Source organism: Harmonia axyridis, chromosome 1 (genome assembly GCF_914767665.1).
Source record: "Harmonia axyridis chromosome 1, icHarAxyr1.1, whole genome shotgun sequence".
Classification (NCBI taxonomy): domain Eukaryota; kingdom Metazoa; phylum Arthropoda; class Insecta; order Coleoptera; family Coccinellidae; genus Harmonia; species Harmonia axyridis.
The window spans coordinates 32385560-32401870 of NC_059501.1; the positions used below are offsets into that span (position 1 = coordinate 32385560).

The 16311-nt window shown below is 33.5% G+C and overlaps 4 protein-coding genes across 5 annotated transcripts in view; 2 read left to right on the forward strand and 2 right to left on the reverse strand.

Annotated features, from left to right (window-relative positions):
* Positions 1–2153: 2153 nt before the first annotated feature.
* Positions 2154–6459, forward strand: LOC123688687 (vacuolar fusion protein MON1 homolog A). Its single transcript, XM_045627310.1, has 4 exons — positions 2154–2707; positions 2776–2973; positions 3026–3269; positions 5564–6459. Exons 1-4 carry the CDS (start codon positions 2403–2405, stop codon positions 6275–6277), a joined length of 1461 nt encoding a protein of 486 aa, XP_045483266.1. The 5' UTR covers positions 2154–2402; the 3' UTR covers positions 6278–6459.
* Positions 6460–9047: 2588 nt separating this feature from the next.
* Positions 9048–10948, reverse strand: LOC123689088 (pre-mRNA-splicing factor Slu7-like). Its single transcript, XM_045627887.1, has one exon. The coding sequence runs from the start codon at positions 10777–10779 to the stop codon at positions 9139–9141; it is 1641 nt and encodes a 546-aa protein (XP_045483843.1). The 5' UTR covers positions 10780–10948; the 3' UTR covers positions 9048–9138.
* Positions 10949–11006: 58 nt separating this feature from the next.
* Positions 11007–16311, forward strand: part of LOC123670542 (flavin-containing monooxygenase FMO GS-OX-like 4) — a 55445-nt gene continuing 50140 nt past the window's right edge. The window contains exons 1-3 of one of the 2 annotated variants that reach the window (XR_006745923.1): positions 11007–11146; positions 11201–12287; positions 12382–12440. Coding sequence is in view for 1 of the 2 variants with exons in the window: in XM_045604029.1 (XP_045459985.1) it covers positions 12393–12447 (55 nt within the window). In the remaining variant the exon portion in view is untranslated. Of the gene's footprint in view, positions 11156–11200; positions 12288–12381; positions 12448–16311 lie in introns of those variants that run through there. The other variant, XM_045604029.1, reaches the window with a different exon arrangement.
* On the reverse strand, positions 13013–15719 carry LOC123670543 (RNA-binding protein 34). Its single transcript, XM_045604033.1, has 6 exons — positions 14940–15719; positions 14085–14227; positions 13532–13773; positions 13395–13475; positions 13243–13326; positions 13013–13182 (listed from the first exon to the last, which is right to left on the reverse strand). The coding sequence occupies exons 1-6, from the start codon at positions 15602–15604 to the stop codon at positions 13123–13125; spliced, it is 1275 nt and encodes a 424-aa protein (XP_045459989.1). The 5' UTR covers positions 15605–15719; the 3' UTR covers positions 13013–13122.

Here is a 16311-nt window from a genome sequence, read left to right on the forward strand (position 1 = left end):
ACGATATACTATGGAGTCTTCGAATCCAGAGTTCCATACGGCATATTATTTTATGGTTCCTCAAAGAAGCTGTATAATGTCATGGTTATGCAGAAAAGAATCTTGAGGATAATGATGAAGCTGAAACCACTAGAGTCATCCAGAGAGAGGTTCAGGGATAATGGGATTCTGACAATCCCAGCGATCCATATTCAAGAATGCCTTTTGTTTCTCCATAACAATAGAAATGATTTCACTGAATAAGCACCTAAAACACTTCATACTTGAAATCTAGAAATAGCATACCCAAAACATCGTCTCTCATCCACTGCAAAAAGTGCTCATTACTCCTGCATAAGGTACTTCAACAAGTTGCCTATACCATTAAGAAGAGAAACAAATTACAAGAGATTCAAAAAACAACTGTTCTCCCTTCTTCTGGAACTAGAACCATATACAATAGAAGAATTTTTGAGTTAAAAATTGTATCAAACAGATTATTTTGACGATATTTCGATGCAATGCTTTCACTTGTGAAATTTTGATTATGAAATAAATGGCATTTATTATTATTTATTATTATAGGCTGCATTGTCTTCGATATCCCTCGGGTGCTCGTGTTCCAAAAATGGGAAAGAAATTAGCCGAGTTGACTCAGCCACCGCCGGCCTATTCCCTCGCATAAAGGGTCCGATGTTTCATATCAATCTGTTCTCCAGGAAAGAGTGAAGTTCAATCGTCGACGGACAGCTTCACAAATACTGCGTCTGTAACCGCCCGTAGAAATTCAATAAGAAACCTTCCTCACTAATCTCCGGCTGCAGAACCTCTATTTTGTCTATCTTGAAGGTACTTACGCTTCCCGCACCCACTGCTTGTTGATCATTCTATGGAGGATTCTCGAAGGAGATGAGCAGCACGCCTCTCTCCGATTGAGAGTCCTCGTCCAACTCGAGGTGCGCAGGGTTTTCTGAAACATCTCACAACGGTGCGTTCTGCATAAATTCAGCTTCGGCCAAGACCACGGCATCCCCTAGCATCTCGTCCGTTTGTTTCCATAACTCAGCAACCTCACCGGCCTTGGCCTGTTCCTTCACAGTGGTTGGTTTCATCTGGCTGAGACGGTTCTGTAGGTGGATGAGTCAACTCCTGATGCGAGGCTCATCTTACAAAACTCGAATATGTTCCACCAAACTTCTCAGGATTCGACTGGTACCGTTCAGCTCTTCCTCGGTGTCTCTTTTCATGGGACAGATCCGACATCCTGTGCGAACACCTTTCGTAGTTCCTTGCGATTTTTTTGGCTCAACGGTCGCGAACCTCCAACTCCCACATCAACTCCTCTGATCTCAAAATGTTCACATCCATCTTAACTTATACAAACGTTCCACAAAAATACTCTAGCTTTTTCAGTCGGTCCCTGCTCGGGCGCCAAATTGTGATTAGTAGTTTAAGCTGAAATGAAAAACAACTATAAAAATAATCTCTATAATTTACTAGAAACATACCAATAAAAATGAAAGGACATTTGATTACCTACCAATAATTTCACTGGCTCCCCATCCAAAGAAACTGCAAGCCATGTGTCTTACTGACACACTAAAAGTCCTATTTCCTGAATACGGCAATTTTTTTCTCTGAAACTTTTGTATGATAAACTACTAGGTGACAAAAATATAAATATATCACCTAGAATACACTGATTTGGCAGAACAGGACATTTAAAAAATACTTCTACTTCTTTCGTGAATTGAGGGCAGTAAATGATAAGTCCATAACTTCAGAATTCATTTTTAATAGTGTAAATTAATTAATGAAAATAAAATCAACTCAAAAGGCCCTAGAATCGTCAAACAAAGATTAATTTTAACACTACTTTGGCAGGCAAGACAATAAAAGCGTAATGTTTTGCTAATGCAAATGTTTAATTCCGCCTGGGAGGTCGCCACATACAAATTGAACAAAAGCTCAACTTGGTCGCAGTTCCCGGCTCTGAGTATAGAATAACTATCTTTTATTCTATACAATCTATACTCAAAAAAGTTCCCGGCAGGCTAACACAGCCGCAACGACCCCGATTCAGTGAAATAATGAATATGCACACCTATGAACTGCGTAGTTAAATGTAGTAGATATATTAATCCCAGTAGTTCCAGAAACTTAACCTTTTCAGTATCTGTCAATTTTTGTATCTCTTGATGTTCAAAGTATACCATTACCATATAATGTGGGCTGATTATTTCATTAATAATTTGAATACACTTCTCAAACAAATTAAAATTTAGCATTTAATAAATCTAAATACTTCAAAGATATGCACTATAATCAATGTTTAGAACATAATTAAAGATATTACTAATTATATATAAAAAATAATGTTAATAGAAATGTAATAAGGAAAAATTGGATTGCATTATCCAATAATGTCATATTTTCAAGTGGAACCCGGTGCAGCCGGAGAAAGTCTTCTCTCGACTACAGATAACACTGAAGATGTAATCGGTGAGCAGATGAGCTCCAGCTTAGAGGAAATCAAAAATGATGGTAAGCCGCAGGAAACAGAGGATTGCAATAATGAAACTTTAGGAAATGTTAGCAGTTATGATGACATTTCTAGTCCTGTGAAAGTAGATAATGATGATGGTGAGATTCTTCAGGATCAACAATGGGCATTAAAGGAAAAACATATTTTTGTTTTGAGCATGGCAGGGAAACCTATTTATTCCAGGTAATTTTTAAATATATGAATGGGTATAGAAAGTTTCCATAATGGGTTATCGATATTTATTTCGTTAGGTATGGAAATGAAGATAAGCTGGCCTGGCTTTTTGGAGTTATGCAAACTTTAGTTAGTTTTGTACAATCAAATGATGATAATTTAATCAGTATATCAGTAGCTAATGTGAATTTTGTATTTTCTGTGAAAAAACCATTAATTTTAGTTGCTGTATCAAGAAAACATGAAAGTATACCTTATCTACAGTCTCAGTTGAAGTAAGATTATATAGTTTTTGCTATCAGTTATACATTATCTCCTATATTTTAGTTGCATCTATAATCAAATAGCAAGTACATTGACAACTACAAAATTAATTAAAATATATGAACAAAGACAAAATTATGACTTGAGAAGATTATTAAGTGGTGTAGAAAGGCTAATTAGTCACCTTCTGGATTTCTCAGAAACAGAACCTGCATTTTTACTAGGAGCAATACAGTGCTTGAACCTTAGTTCAAATATAAGGGGAAATATTAGTTCAGCTATAATTAGCTCTTGTAGTAAGATAAAAGTAAGTAAACTGAGGAGGATGAGAAATTCTTTAAATTAATAACACATTAATCAAATAAGAATATTTACTAAGCCAATAGAAGCTTCATGTATTAAATAACCCTGTATTACACCAGGCTTTTTCATTTCTATTCTGACGCCTGCTTCATGTCAATTGCTAAAATACCAAAGGGGCAACTGACTAACAAATAACAAAGAAAAGTATTTTTGTCCATCGAAGGAGCACTATACTCCTGTCTAATTGTTGCTATGCAGATCATTTTTAGGTCTTTTCCTAGAATGTGAGCCAGCCAAATAGGCTCAGAATAGTGAATGAGTAGGAGATGAAGAGTGTTGACTACACACTGCATATTTGTTTGAATTCTAAACAAAAATAAAAAGCTCATAGTTATAGACAACCCATGAGACACAAATTTCAAAAAAATTACCTGACATTACCTTGTATTGACTAATGGGCTAATGTAGATATGGTTTTTCATGTAGAGTATGAGGTGTTCTACACCTATGGCTTGAAAAACAAGTCAGGACTAGAATATATGTATGTGGCTCCTCAATCTAATTACCCATTCTAATTGGTTACTGTTTCTCAGTATTTCAGGTAGAAATCCTTGGAATAAGACAGTTTATTTCATTAGATTGAGTGGAATACAAATATAAGAAAAAGAGAATATACATAGCATCTGACAGCAACCCTGCTAGCGCTTAACTCGCCTTTAGTTTGGTCAAGGCTAATTTCCTTTTTTTTTTGAATTGGAGGTAAATTACCTTATGGACATCCAACAATTCTCGACAAGTGTAAAACACCTGTCGGCACCTGTTGGGTAGTGTGTGGCTCTCCTGAAGGGCATACTCACTAAAAACATCCATTACACCTCTGCCGAACCCGTAGAGAATGGTTTCATGGACACCAACCTTCCTCTTACGCGTTCAGCCTCAGTGTGACAGGGTCACCAAGGGTTTGGTATTCTACGGCGGACTGTCCAGATTTGTGGTACACTGTCCTGCCCTAATGGAGTATGGGATAGGGCAGAAGCAATTCAATTCTGGTGGTAGAGCCATTCAAAGGGTAGCCTAAAATGTGTGAGGCAACTACACATCAATGAGTTCTCTTGTTCTGTGGTTTCCCCCGTAGCTCTGATTACGGAACTCAAGCCTGAAGTAGTTCTCCGTAGAGACTTGGTGGTCAAGGCTAATCTGGGAGTGCAAAATATTACTCAATTCACTCAGAAAATAATCAAGTCAATCTACTTTGGGTGCCTGGTCACTCTGTGGGTCACAGTTATGAAATGCCAGATCAGCTGGCGGGGGATGTGGGACAACTTCCTTCATTGAACCAGAGCCTTTCTGTGGTTTCTCAGCCAGCCATCAATCGATGGCAATTAAGGAATGTGAACTAGAAACGAAGCTTTCATTTTGGTGAATGGTCAGGTCTCCTAGTAGTGTCAAAAAAATTCTCTCATTCAGTGAATTAGAAGTGGAGAAATCAGGTTTTAATCACGGGACTAATCTTTGAATTATCATCTAAGGAACATTGGAACGTATCTAGACAATACCTGTCAGATTCTGTCAACAAGCCACTGAGATATATGAACCCTTATTTTGTGATTATGAAGCTGTCCACAGAAAAAGGTTACAACACCTTGGCTTGAGGTTCTCAAAGCTGTAACTAGTAATAGATGTCGCAACCATGAAGATAGTACAGTTTATTGGAAATTTGCTACCCAATGACGAAAAAGTGTGGGGTAGCAAAGTAGATCAAAGACTTGTGAGATCAACATGACCTCATCACTCATCCTTTAATCTAATCTTCATGTCTATTTTTGGGCGAATTTCTGACGGATGTCGGAACAATTACACAATGGTTTTTTGTTGCTTATTTTAGAGCTAATTGCAGAGCTGTAAACCTTTGAGTTATTTCTGAGGTAAAGTTTATGATCTTCTCATCAATATTTGAGAGATTGATATCACATTTTCTGTACTAATATAATAACACAATATTTAATGCATTTGCTCATAACTTGCTGGAAGTTCATTATCAAATAAAATAAAACAAAATTAATTTCCACAAATTTATTTTTTTACTAAAAATACTACTACTAAATATGAGTTCAACTAACTTAAACACTTCACTTCCGCGAAGGTGGCTTTTCAGACAAACATCTGAGTTATTGCTGCTTTTTATAAAGAATACTACTTCTTAATTGTTGCAAGAAGATGGAAGCTACCAATGTGAATACTACTTGTATTCAGGCTTCATAGAGTGTTCCATTTTGTATTTAAATATTTTTGTTTCAGAACATTGTATTTGCTATTCTTATGGCTAACAACAAATTAATCACTTTGGTAAGAATGAAGAAATACTCTCTTCATCCAGCTGACCTTCACCTAATATTCAATTTAGTACAATCAACAGAAAGTTTCAAAACTGTTGAAAGTTGGGCACCCATCTGTTTACCACGATTTGATCCCAGTGGATTCCTGTATGGTTATGTTTCGTATCTTGCTGAGGATTGTCAAGCATGTCTCCTTCTTCTTACAGTAGAAAGAGATGTATTTCACACTCTTAAGGAGGCGAAACAGCGGATTGTTGAAAAATTAAGACGTAATAATTGTTTAGAAGCAATAAATGAATCATTAGCCAAACCTGATCTAACCTGTATGAACTCAGGATTCAAAGAAGTAAGGCATTATTTATATAAATCAAAATCAACAGCACAGTTCTATCAACCATCTTCAAGTCCACCTTATAATAAATATCCTGAAGTGTTATCAAGTCTCTATAAAAGATTACACCGAAGATTACATTGTTCTGCTAGACCTCTAAAACTTTTATTTGAAAGAAGGGCCGCTGAAGCAATATTTGCATGGGATACTGTGGGTTTTGAATTGTATATAGTATTTGAACCGTTAATTGAAACTAGGGATGTTGTTGATATCATAGCTAAACTTTTAAGTTGGATGAAAGAAAGGGATGATAACTTATTTCATTTACATGTACCAACTTTTTGATTCATTTAATTTTCAAAAGAAATCTGTGAATCTTTTACTATCAGTATGATATGTTCATATCTTTTTTAAAACATTCTTTGCAATATAAATAGAATTTATTGTTATTTCCAATGATGAAGAGCTATATTTTACAATTTCTCTTATCAAATAAAGGATTTTTTTTGCATTTTTAATTCTCTCAATGAATATTGTGCATTTAATTAGTGCATTCATGCCGAACTTAGCATATTACATTTAACATTTCAAACTTTTTACAAAATCTCAAAAACTATACTTTAAGAGTACTGGTGATCAATTACTTGTATTATATATTTTTTTATAGAACTTGAAGGTAATGTTGTTACAGTGCAGTAACGACGCCAGCTTTCAAAAACAGGGGTGGCCAAGAGGGGGCCGGATTTATTTTTGGGGGGGCCAAAGTAAAGCAAAATTATAGTTCTGTTAATATTTTAGCCTTAGTATGTCAAATTTTAGGGGGTGCCTGGGCCCCCCGGCCCCTTCCTAGCGTCGCCACTGTTACAGTCTTGAAACTTTCAATCAACATATAGGGTGATTCACCACGATGGCCTATTAGACGTTTATGGAAAACTAATCATAATTTTGTGCTGAAAATTTGCATATTGATGTTTGAGGCAATGATCTTTCTCCCTAAAATATTTTCAGATCATCTTCAACTTCCGGTTATAACGGAAAAAGATTACTACTTCCTTATTTCAAATGGCAAACCCAGTATATTATTGCATCATTAGATAGCTTTTTTGATGGCAATTTCAGCAATATGCCATACCTTGGGTATCAACTCAACGGTTCATGAGTTAATGGAATTCTTATGCAAAAATGGTGGCGGCGAGGACTCACACATTTTTTTAAAATTTTCTGCAGAAAAAGTTTCTTTCGAAAAACCTTTTTCATTTTTGATTCTGCAAATACGTAATATTATAAGACTGTTTACGGTTTGGACCAAAAACGTACAGGGTGTATATTAGTGTTTTCTGGTTACCAGCAATTATACCTGTCAGAAAGAATAAAATCCCTAATCCAGACACAATCGACACCGAAAATTTCAAGTTTCTGGGTTTTTCCGTTCGAAACGTCGTAACGAAGTCATACAACGTTCCATTTGGGAAACATGCTCTCAAAAACAGAAATCACTTCTGAAAATTCAACATACATAAATAACAATAGCATATTAAGTATAAAGAATGGTAAGCATATTTTACGATGGAGACAATTATTTGGAGGAGGGTATTAGCAATGAATTATTGTCTTGTCTGAGATCGGTAGATCTCAAATCTCAACGTTCGTCATGCATATAAGCGCTTCTGTATGATCCTACGAAAGTGACCTTTATTTGAAAGAGAATTCTGCTACATCAGTGTCATTGAACATACCAATTTCACAAATACATAATGGTATTTATACAATGGTTATTGTATTAGAATATTTTCTATAACTGCGTTCGGAAAATCAATACCAGTGCAGAGCGAGCAGTGTAAGGCGTGTCGCCACTGTGGTTTATTAATAGAATATTCGTATAATTTACATTATACTCTTACACCTAGTCCAAGAATCTCTTTTTTTAATTAAAAGAGAACGAGACAACAACTCTTACACCTATGTTGATCAGTGAACTGAATGTTGAAATATTCAAAAAATATTTAACACCGACATGCATTTACAAATTTTTTCGTTAAAATATATGTACAAAATATATAAATTCTTTCAGCTAAATATAAATTTTTGGATAAAAATGTATAAAGAAAAAAGTGATGAGAATTAAGAACGATTTTCGTTAAGAATAAGTATGATTTGCTTTTACTCTTGCTGAATTTGAATATTTTTTAATTACATGTTAGTTTAAGTGAATTCCTAAATCTTATAGAGAAATGCATGTATCACCAAGACTAGTTCTGGGGTAATAATTATTATTGTCGCATTTAATTATAACTTCCAACTAGTGAAAATATTCAAAATTTTTCAACACGAACTTAACAAATCTTAAGGAAGTATTCTACAAAACATGGATGGTTTTAGATTTAATTAAGGAGGTTACGTTTCACTGCGACCTAATGGTCTATTGTGCCCCCCATCAGAGCTATTCTCTCCATAACATGATCTACAGCTCACCTTCCAGTTCCAGAGTTCTGATGAACTCCAATATCTGGGATGGCTTCAAGGAGGCTAATTCCTCACTTCTATAAGTTTCATGTCCAAGGCAGGTTTTGCGTTGGCTAGCGATGGCGAGGCATTCCGTCACCAGGTGATCCGGAGTTTCTTCCTCCTCCCCACAGAATCTGCACTCGCCATTTTCTGTTAAACCCATTCTCATGAGGTGTTTCCTAAGGCGGCAATGCTCTGTGAAAAATCCAGTGAGGAGGTGTAGCATATTCTTACTAAGATCCAGATACTTCTTGGATCTTGTAGAGTCAAAGTTTCGAAGAAACTTTTTGGAGTGATCCAGACCAGGAAGATTCCGCCAGTGTTTTTCTCTTTCTGGGCAAATGAAGGGAGTTTGTGCTCATTTTCTGGCGAGTGTATTGGCCTCCTCATTCCCTCTGATTCCCGAGTGGCCGGGAACCCAGACTAAAAAGACCCTGTTATTCTTACCCATTTCATTAAGTTTTCTTCGGCACTCCAATATCATCTTAGAATCGATGGTATGTGAGCTCAGTGCTTTAATTGGATATTCAAAATTTGTCAACATGAACTCAACAAATCTTAAGGAGGAATTCTACAAAACCTGGATGGGTTATATTGGTATTAAAATTCATTTTGTTTATTATTACAAGATTTTATTATTTTACATATTTACATATTATACAATTTGCAAATTGACAGTTTCTTCTTATTGCGAAATTTGTTCATTTCAGAAATGCATTCATTGGATCATCTTCTCGCCTTCTCTTTATATGATAAGCTTCCATTTCTTCCTCCGTAGGTTCTTTAGCTTCGAACATACTATTGTATGGTCTTTTTCTTTCATTCATTGATAGTAACTTTGCCATCTTAGCCTGATGTTCTTCTTCGGCTTTAAGTGCATTCTTAAGTTTATCTTCCTTTGTCATTTCTTGATTTTTGTTTTTCTTCAACTCCTTTCGCATCTTCTTTTTTTTCTTCTCCTTTTTTTTAGATTTATCTTCAGAGGACGATTCACTAGAGGAACTAGAGTGGACAACATTAGTAGCTTCTATAGGTTCTTCTTCAATAATAGGTGCAGAAGTTGTTAAATTTGCTTCTCCAAGGCAATATGAGTTCTTGATAAAAGATTTGCAGCATTTATATCCCCACTGACCACCTTGCCAGTATGATCCCCATACAGATGTATGGTTATTAATGTATACATCTTCTTCATATTTGGATTTAATTTCTTCTTTCTCCTGACCTTTTATTATTTTTCCAGATCTCGAGTATTCAATGTAATCTTCTGTTTGAGCTAATAGCAGAGACTTAGGAGGTACTTGTAAATGTTCTTCACCTCCATATTTTTCTAATACACTTTTATGTACTTTATTCTTGAATTGATCTTTTTTCTTATCATATTCCTTTTGAAGTAATTCCAATTTTGTGGGTTCAGCTAAAAGATGAACATCCACTCCTTTTTCATAAGCTTCCCAGGCAAATAACTGTGCACTAGCATGTTTCTGTGTGTCTCCTGTAAATCTAACGAAATTTTCGCCGGCGTACACATCATCTTTTCCTGGGTTTGGATTAACCCTCATTGACCTAGTTTTAGGATCATAAAACGCAGAGTTCGGATCTAAATTCCTTAAATACTTTGCGGTATCTTCTCGAATTCTTAAATTTCTTACTGTAATTCTCTGCTTACTGTCAACTTTTGTACCAGGCATATCAATTTCATCAACATATTTATCTTCATCTTTCTCTTCGTCTGAATCTTCCCCTGCATTCAACTTCTCAGCTTTTAGTTGTCGTTTAGCTTCTTCAATTTTTTGGAATTCTTCTATGACAGCTTTATGTTCTGAAGGCTCATATCCACTCCATCTATCTCGTTTGCCATCATAACTCAATAACAGGTTTTTTTGAACAAATTCATCAGGCGCTATTGAAGCATTGGTAAATTTAGCTCCAACTTTTCGAGGTCTCTCCATACATTCTTTCTTTTTATGAGTCATAGCTCCACAATTTTCACATGCTCCTTTCCTGAACTTTGTAACTACTTTAGAGGTATCGACTCCCCTCTTATACCATTCATCTATTTCTGAATATGATTTCTGCTTCTCTTCTTGGGGTCTTTGATGTTTTAAAGTTGGTCCATTAGTTCCATAATACCAAGGTGCAGATGAAATATATTGAGGAATATGAGGGTTAATATCTTTACCCTCCTCATCAACAGCTGCTGGGGCTGTACCAGCTTTTCTAGCTTCTTCTAATTCCTTGGCTTTTCTCCAATCTTCCCTTGATTTTTTCTTTGGTTCATCATCTAATTCTGACTTTGATTTAAGAATTAGTGACAATGGAACATTAGATGCTGTATGTGCCATAATTTTAATACGTGTGAATACTAAAATAAGTATACTTGTATTCACTGTTCTGTACTATTGTACATTGTTAACAAAAGTAACAAAACAATAATCGAATAATCAATCAACTGGCCCATAGACAAACTAATCTAACTAGTTTATCTATGAGCTGATTCATAGAATTAGAAATTACAGTCCACAGACGTCTTCTTCTTCCATCCTTAATAATGTGGGTCCACAGACCAAGATACCACCACAGAAAGCTGTGGTCAATTTTATTTTAGTTCATAGGGTCTATCAAAGACAAATTAATCTACTGGTTGGGCCTATGTTTTAGACCATTTCCATTATTTTTATTTTAGTCATAGAGAGAGTTTCAATTAATAATGTAGAGAAGGTTAGTTGATGTTATCTAATTTTTTTGAAATTCATTCATTTCTAGGGCAATTATGTTCGAAATGAGAAAAATTTTTACAACTTCTACCCTCAAAAGATACTTCTGTAATGAGAAAACTTCAGCGTATGTTCTTGAACATTTGAAAAAGAAATCATTAATAAGCGTAGTTGGTGAAGAAGCTCAAAGTTACTTGCAAGGATTAATAACTAATGATATAAATCACCTTTCCAACAACCTCTCTAGCTTATATGCAATGTTTTTAAATTCAAAAGGAAGGGTTTTATATGATTCGATAATATATAGGATAGACTCAAAGAAATATTTTGTAGAATGTGATGAGACCCTTGCACATTCATTAGAGAAGCATTTGAAAATGTACAGGTTGAGGCGAAAAGTTGATGTCTTCTTAAATAATTACCAGATTCATGTAATTTTTGATGATCGATACTTTAGTGAAATATTGAAGAATAAACGAAGTTCATGTGACTTAAAACAGAATTTGGATAAATCTATTCTCGATAATCCTTCTCTCAAAATCTTTCGAGATCCAAGAGTTTCCCAATTAGGATATAGAATTTTGTCTGAAGAAGGGATTGATGTACAGTCACAATTATTGCAGTTATTAGATATGAATATTGATAATAGAAATAGTTTAAGCTATCGAAAACATAGATATAGTTTGGGAATAGGAGAAGGTGCTGCTGACATTCCATTTGGTAGTTGTTTTCCTTTAGAGAGTAATTGTGATTATTTACATGGAGTCAGTTTTCATAAAGGATGCTATATTGGTCAAGAGCTAACAGCTCGAACTCATCATACAGGTGTTACCCGAAAAAGATTGATGCCCTTATATTTTAATAAGAACTTAGATGAACTACCATCAGAAGATTTGTTGTCTAACAATAATGTTAAATTAGGGAAATTGAGAGGTTTTGAAGGTAATGTTGGCTTGGCATTACTGAGATTAGAATCAATTATACCCAATTCAACTATAAATATTGCTGGAACTGAGGCAGTTGTTTGTAAACCATTTTGGTGGCCAATTAAAGCTCCTAAACAAATACAAGGGCTGAAGAAATGAAATGGTTCAAGATGTATATCACTCAAAATAGTCTAGTCGTTTACAGAGGAGGTTATTAATTTATATTATATTGAATTTAATTGGAGATTATATAATTAATTTACAAGTAATGGGAAAAATAACCTCAATGTTACTTTTTTTCCAGTTAGTTTTGCAATGGGCAGTACAGGGAAAACTGAAGATGTTAAAGATATTGATCTGGTGGAAAAAGGTGAGATTCAATATTTTCAATGTGAAAATTGTGCGTTCAGAAAAACGTATGATTATTTTGGCTTTGAACCATCATTTTTTAAGAAATATAGATTGAAGGAGGAGTCATATGTTATAGAAGATCCATTTTTACCATCAAAGATGGGTGAAATAATAATTCTAGGAGCCCGCTGCATCAATTGTTCAAAGGATGTTTGCAAAGATATAAATTGTAGTTTTTATTTTAATGGAACATATTGTATTCCCTGTGCTAAAATGAATTCTCATACATTTCCTTCAATTGTGAAAGATAAACTTGACAAAATAATATCTTAATGTTCTTGTTCTTTTTTGCTGAAATTACCAATTTAACTACATATTCTTAATGTGACATATGTAATAAAATATTTTTGGAGAAGAAATATTTTTCAATCAAAATGAGGAATGATTGAAATAAGAAAATTATTCAATTTGTTTACTATTCTTGTTTTGTCTAAGTGTAGATTTCTTGCCATAGCTAGAATTTAATTTGTAACTTTAGCAACTAAATTCTTTAGTTCTTAATTAGAGGATTAAAATCAATAAAGTTGTTGAAATATTTCTTTATTATGGTGAAGTTATTAGAAGGGGTTACTATATACAAAATTGATCATTTCCTGTATTATATTGTCAGCATAGTCAATAGTTTTTCCTGTAACTATGAAATCAATTTTTGAGCTATTCTGAGTTTTTTCAGTGCACCTTTGTTCTTCTTCTTCTGCAATTAATAAAATGAGATTAAAATTTGATATAGCATAACCATGATGGACTAAATTACCTTCTTTTTGGTCTGCACTTTTGTTCCTGCAAAGGATTGATCTGTCTCAGGTGTATGTGAAGTTTTCCTTTTTTTTATTTCAACCTATAAAAAGATATTTTGAATTAACTAATCTTAATTTTTGGCTAACTGAAGAAAAAATTTATTTTTACCTCTGTATTTTCATTGTCCTCTCTTTTTCTTTTGAAATTATTCTTGTCAACTGTATTTCTGGGTTTCTTAGGTTTGATGGCCTGTGAAAATAATGAATGTAATAATTCATTATAAATTAATTAATTTCTTTACATACCTTGACAACATTTTTCAACTTATTTTTCTTGGCAGCCTTCGTATTACACGGTTGAATTCTAATTACTCTTTTGTTTATTTTAACATCTTCCATCTCCAGTGCTAGTTGTACCGAATCAGAACTGGTAAAATTTATATAAGCAAAACCCTTTCCCATTCCAGTGTTGCTATCTCTAACTATTCTTACAGATTCAATATTTCCACATGATTGAAAAGTTTGCCAGAGTTGATCATCCTCAGTATCTACATTGGTCAAAAACAAATTCATTCATAATTGAGTTGGTTTTCGCTTAAATTCTTATTCACAACAAATAAATTTATAATTTTTGCTGGATGTTAGAACTTGTTAGTTTGTAATCAATTGACCTATGATGAAATATAGCTAAACCACATATTACAAAGTACATGGCCTACTGCGAACTCATTATTTATTTTTGCAGAAATAGTAGCAAGAAGTGCCGTTGACAATTGTTTATATTCTGGGTCAGAGAATGAAATATTAAACCATCATCCTAACTTTTCTACTTAATTTTTTGATTGAGTAATTTACTTACTTGGTGTTAAATTTCCAATGAATATAGCTTTACTTTCATCATGTTTTTCATCTGATTTGCAAATAGATACTCTGAGATGATGATCCTTATAAATTTCTCCATTTGCTTCTAGAGCCTTTTTGGCATCTTCTTCTGTTTGAAATCTTTAAAATTCACAAATTTATCAATAAATAAAAAAAAGATGTTTAAAAAACAAAACATAATTGAAAATTTAAATGTGTAATGTGCATGTATTTGCAGTTTCAAACATTTCTTTATATTCAAACTAGTGAACTGTTCTGTTAATACCTTACAATACCAAAACACTTTCTGCTTCAAATTATGGTCAATTTTCAATTAATAAAGACAACAATGAATGATAAATTTTGCTTCAAATGAAACTGCTTTTATCTGGGAATCATTCATTCAATGGTGTAAAATAAATTGACAACATGGTGGATCAGAATTCGTAAGGAAGTCAGAAAAATAGATAATTTTATTTAAAGTTCAGGGACCTTTCATCATTCATTTGGCTGTGTTCCTTATGAATTCTGATATAATTTTTTGTTTGAGCTCGAGATACCCTCTATAGTAAATATCGTTTGCAAATCCATCAATATTCATTAAAGTTGTAGTAACCACATTGTGATCCACAGAAACTTTACAAGCTTTTAGACGAAGATCTTGCTATATTCAGCTATATATATATATTGATAACTTTCAGTTTTTAAAGATGACAAAATTGAAAAGTTCTTTAAACTTGAAAAGATTTTGTGAATAAGAGTGTGGTTTTACTACTAGGCTCAGTATGAACTCAAAAATTTCATATTTCCCTTTGAAAATTGAAGGAACATTCAAGAATTTCAATTTACTTACTTCACATATGATATCCAGCTACTTCGTTCTGGATGATATTCTCCTTTAATGACAGTTACTTTTTTTGATGAGTTAATATTTTTTACTGGTGGACACCTGAATCTTACCGATTCAACTTTACCATATTTATTGAAAAATTTTTTGAATTTTATTTTGGTTGCTGTGAGAGGAACATTACCAACAAAAATTGTTCTTGTCCATTCTTCTGGGTTGTTGTTGAGTTCTTCTTTTTTTACTTTCAATTCTTTAAATTTCTTGACTTTTTCTTTTTTCTCTTTTAGGCTACTGATACTTATTTTTTCTTTAGGAGTAGTTTCTTTGTTCTCAACAATTTCCTTCATTGAGCCTTCATTGTTTATAATGTCTGTTTCTACGTCTCTTTCATTTTCATTTTTGACCAACAGTTTCATTTTCTTGTTTATAGTGTCTGTTTCGATGTCTCTTTCGTTTTCATTTTCGATCAACAGTTTCTTTTTCTTGAGCTTCTTACTTTTAGGTTTACTAATAACACCATCTTCAATTTTTTCGTCTTTTTTCGTAGTTCCGGAAGATATGTTCTGTTTAGAAGGTATTGTTTCATAACGTATCACCACCTTCTCCTTATTTTCTATTTTTTTACCAGTAATCAATTCTGATAAACTTCCTTTCTCAAATACCACTTCCATAATTGTCTTCGTCTATCACAAGATCATAACACAATTCACAACTCCAAAATATTGCAACCACACACCAATAAATTTTTACTTGTATAATATTAGGGTTAGGAAGCTATGACCATAGAGTAGAGAAAATATAGGTTAAAAAAGTCCGCATGAATATAAAACCACAGATTACTGTGATAAAACTCCTCTTCTTTTTTGCGATGATATTCACAGAAATAGCACAGAACGACAGAAAATAGTTCATCAGATTCCCGATTCAAGGGTAGGCTGCGCCCTCTACAGTATTCGTTTTCAAGTGTAGTTAAGATCATTGTAAATAATAATAAATAAGTTTATTGAAGCAGAAATGATAGTATTTCGTGGTTATTTGTGATATTTATTCAGGAAAAACATGATGAACAATGAAAATAGTTTTTCCTCAGTTTGACCGAATATTTTCGCTATTTAAAAGCAACTACAAATAATTTAGTAGTGTAATGGAAGGTTGAAAAATATCTTCATATTTCGACAGAACAAACCTCTAAGATGGTGAATTGTAAATATTTAATTTAAGAAGAACGATGATTATATACTTTGCCCAAAAACAGCAGCTGGGAATGGTAATTCCAAATTTAAATGTCATTTTATTGTTTTTTCTAACAATAATTCATTTTTAGAAATCAAGTTAGCCTTTGATGAAGAATTCACATATGTATATGTTATCTTCTTTG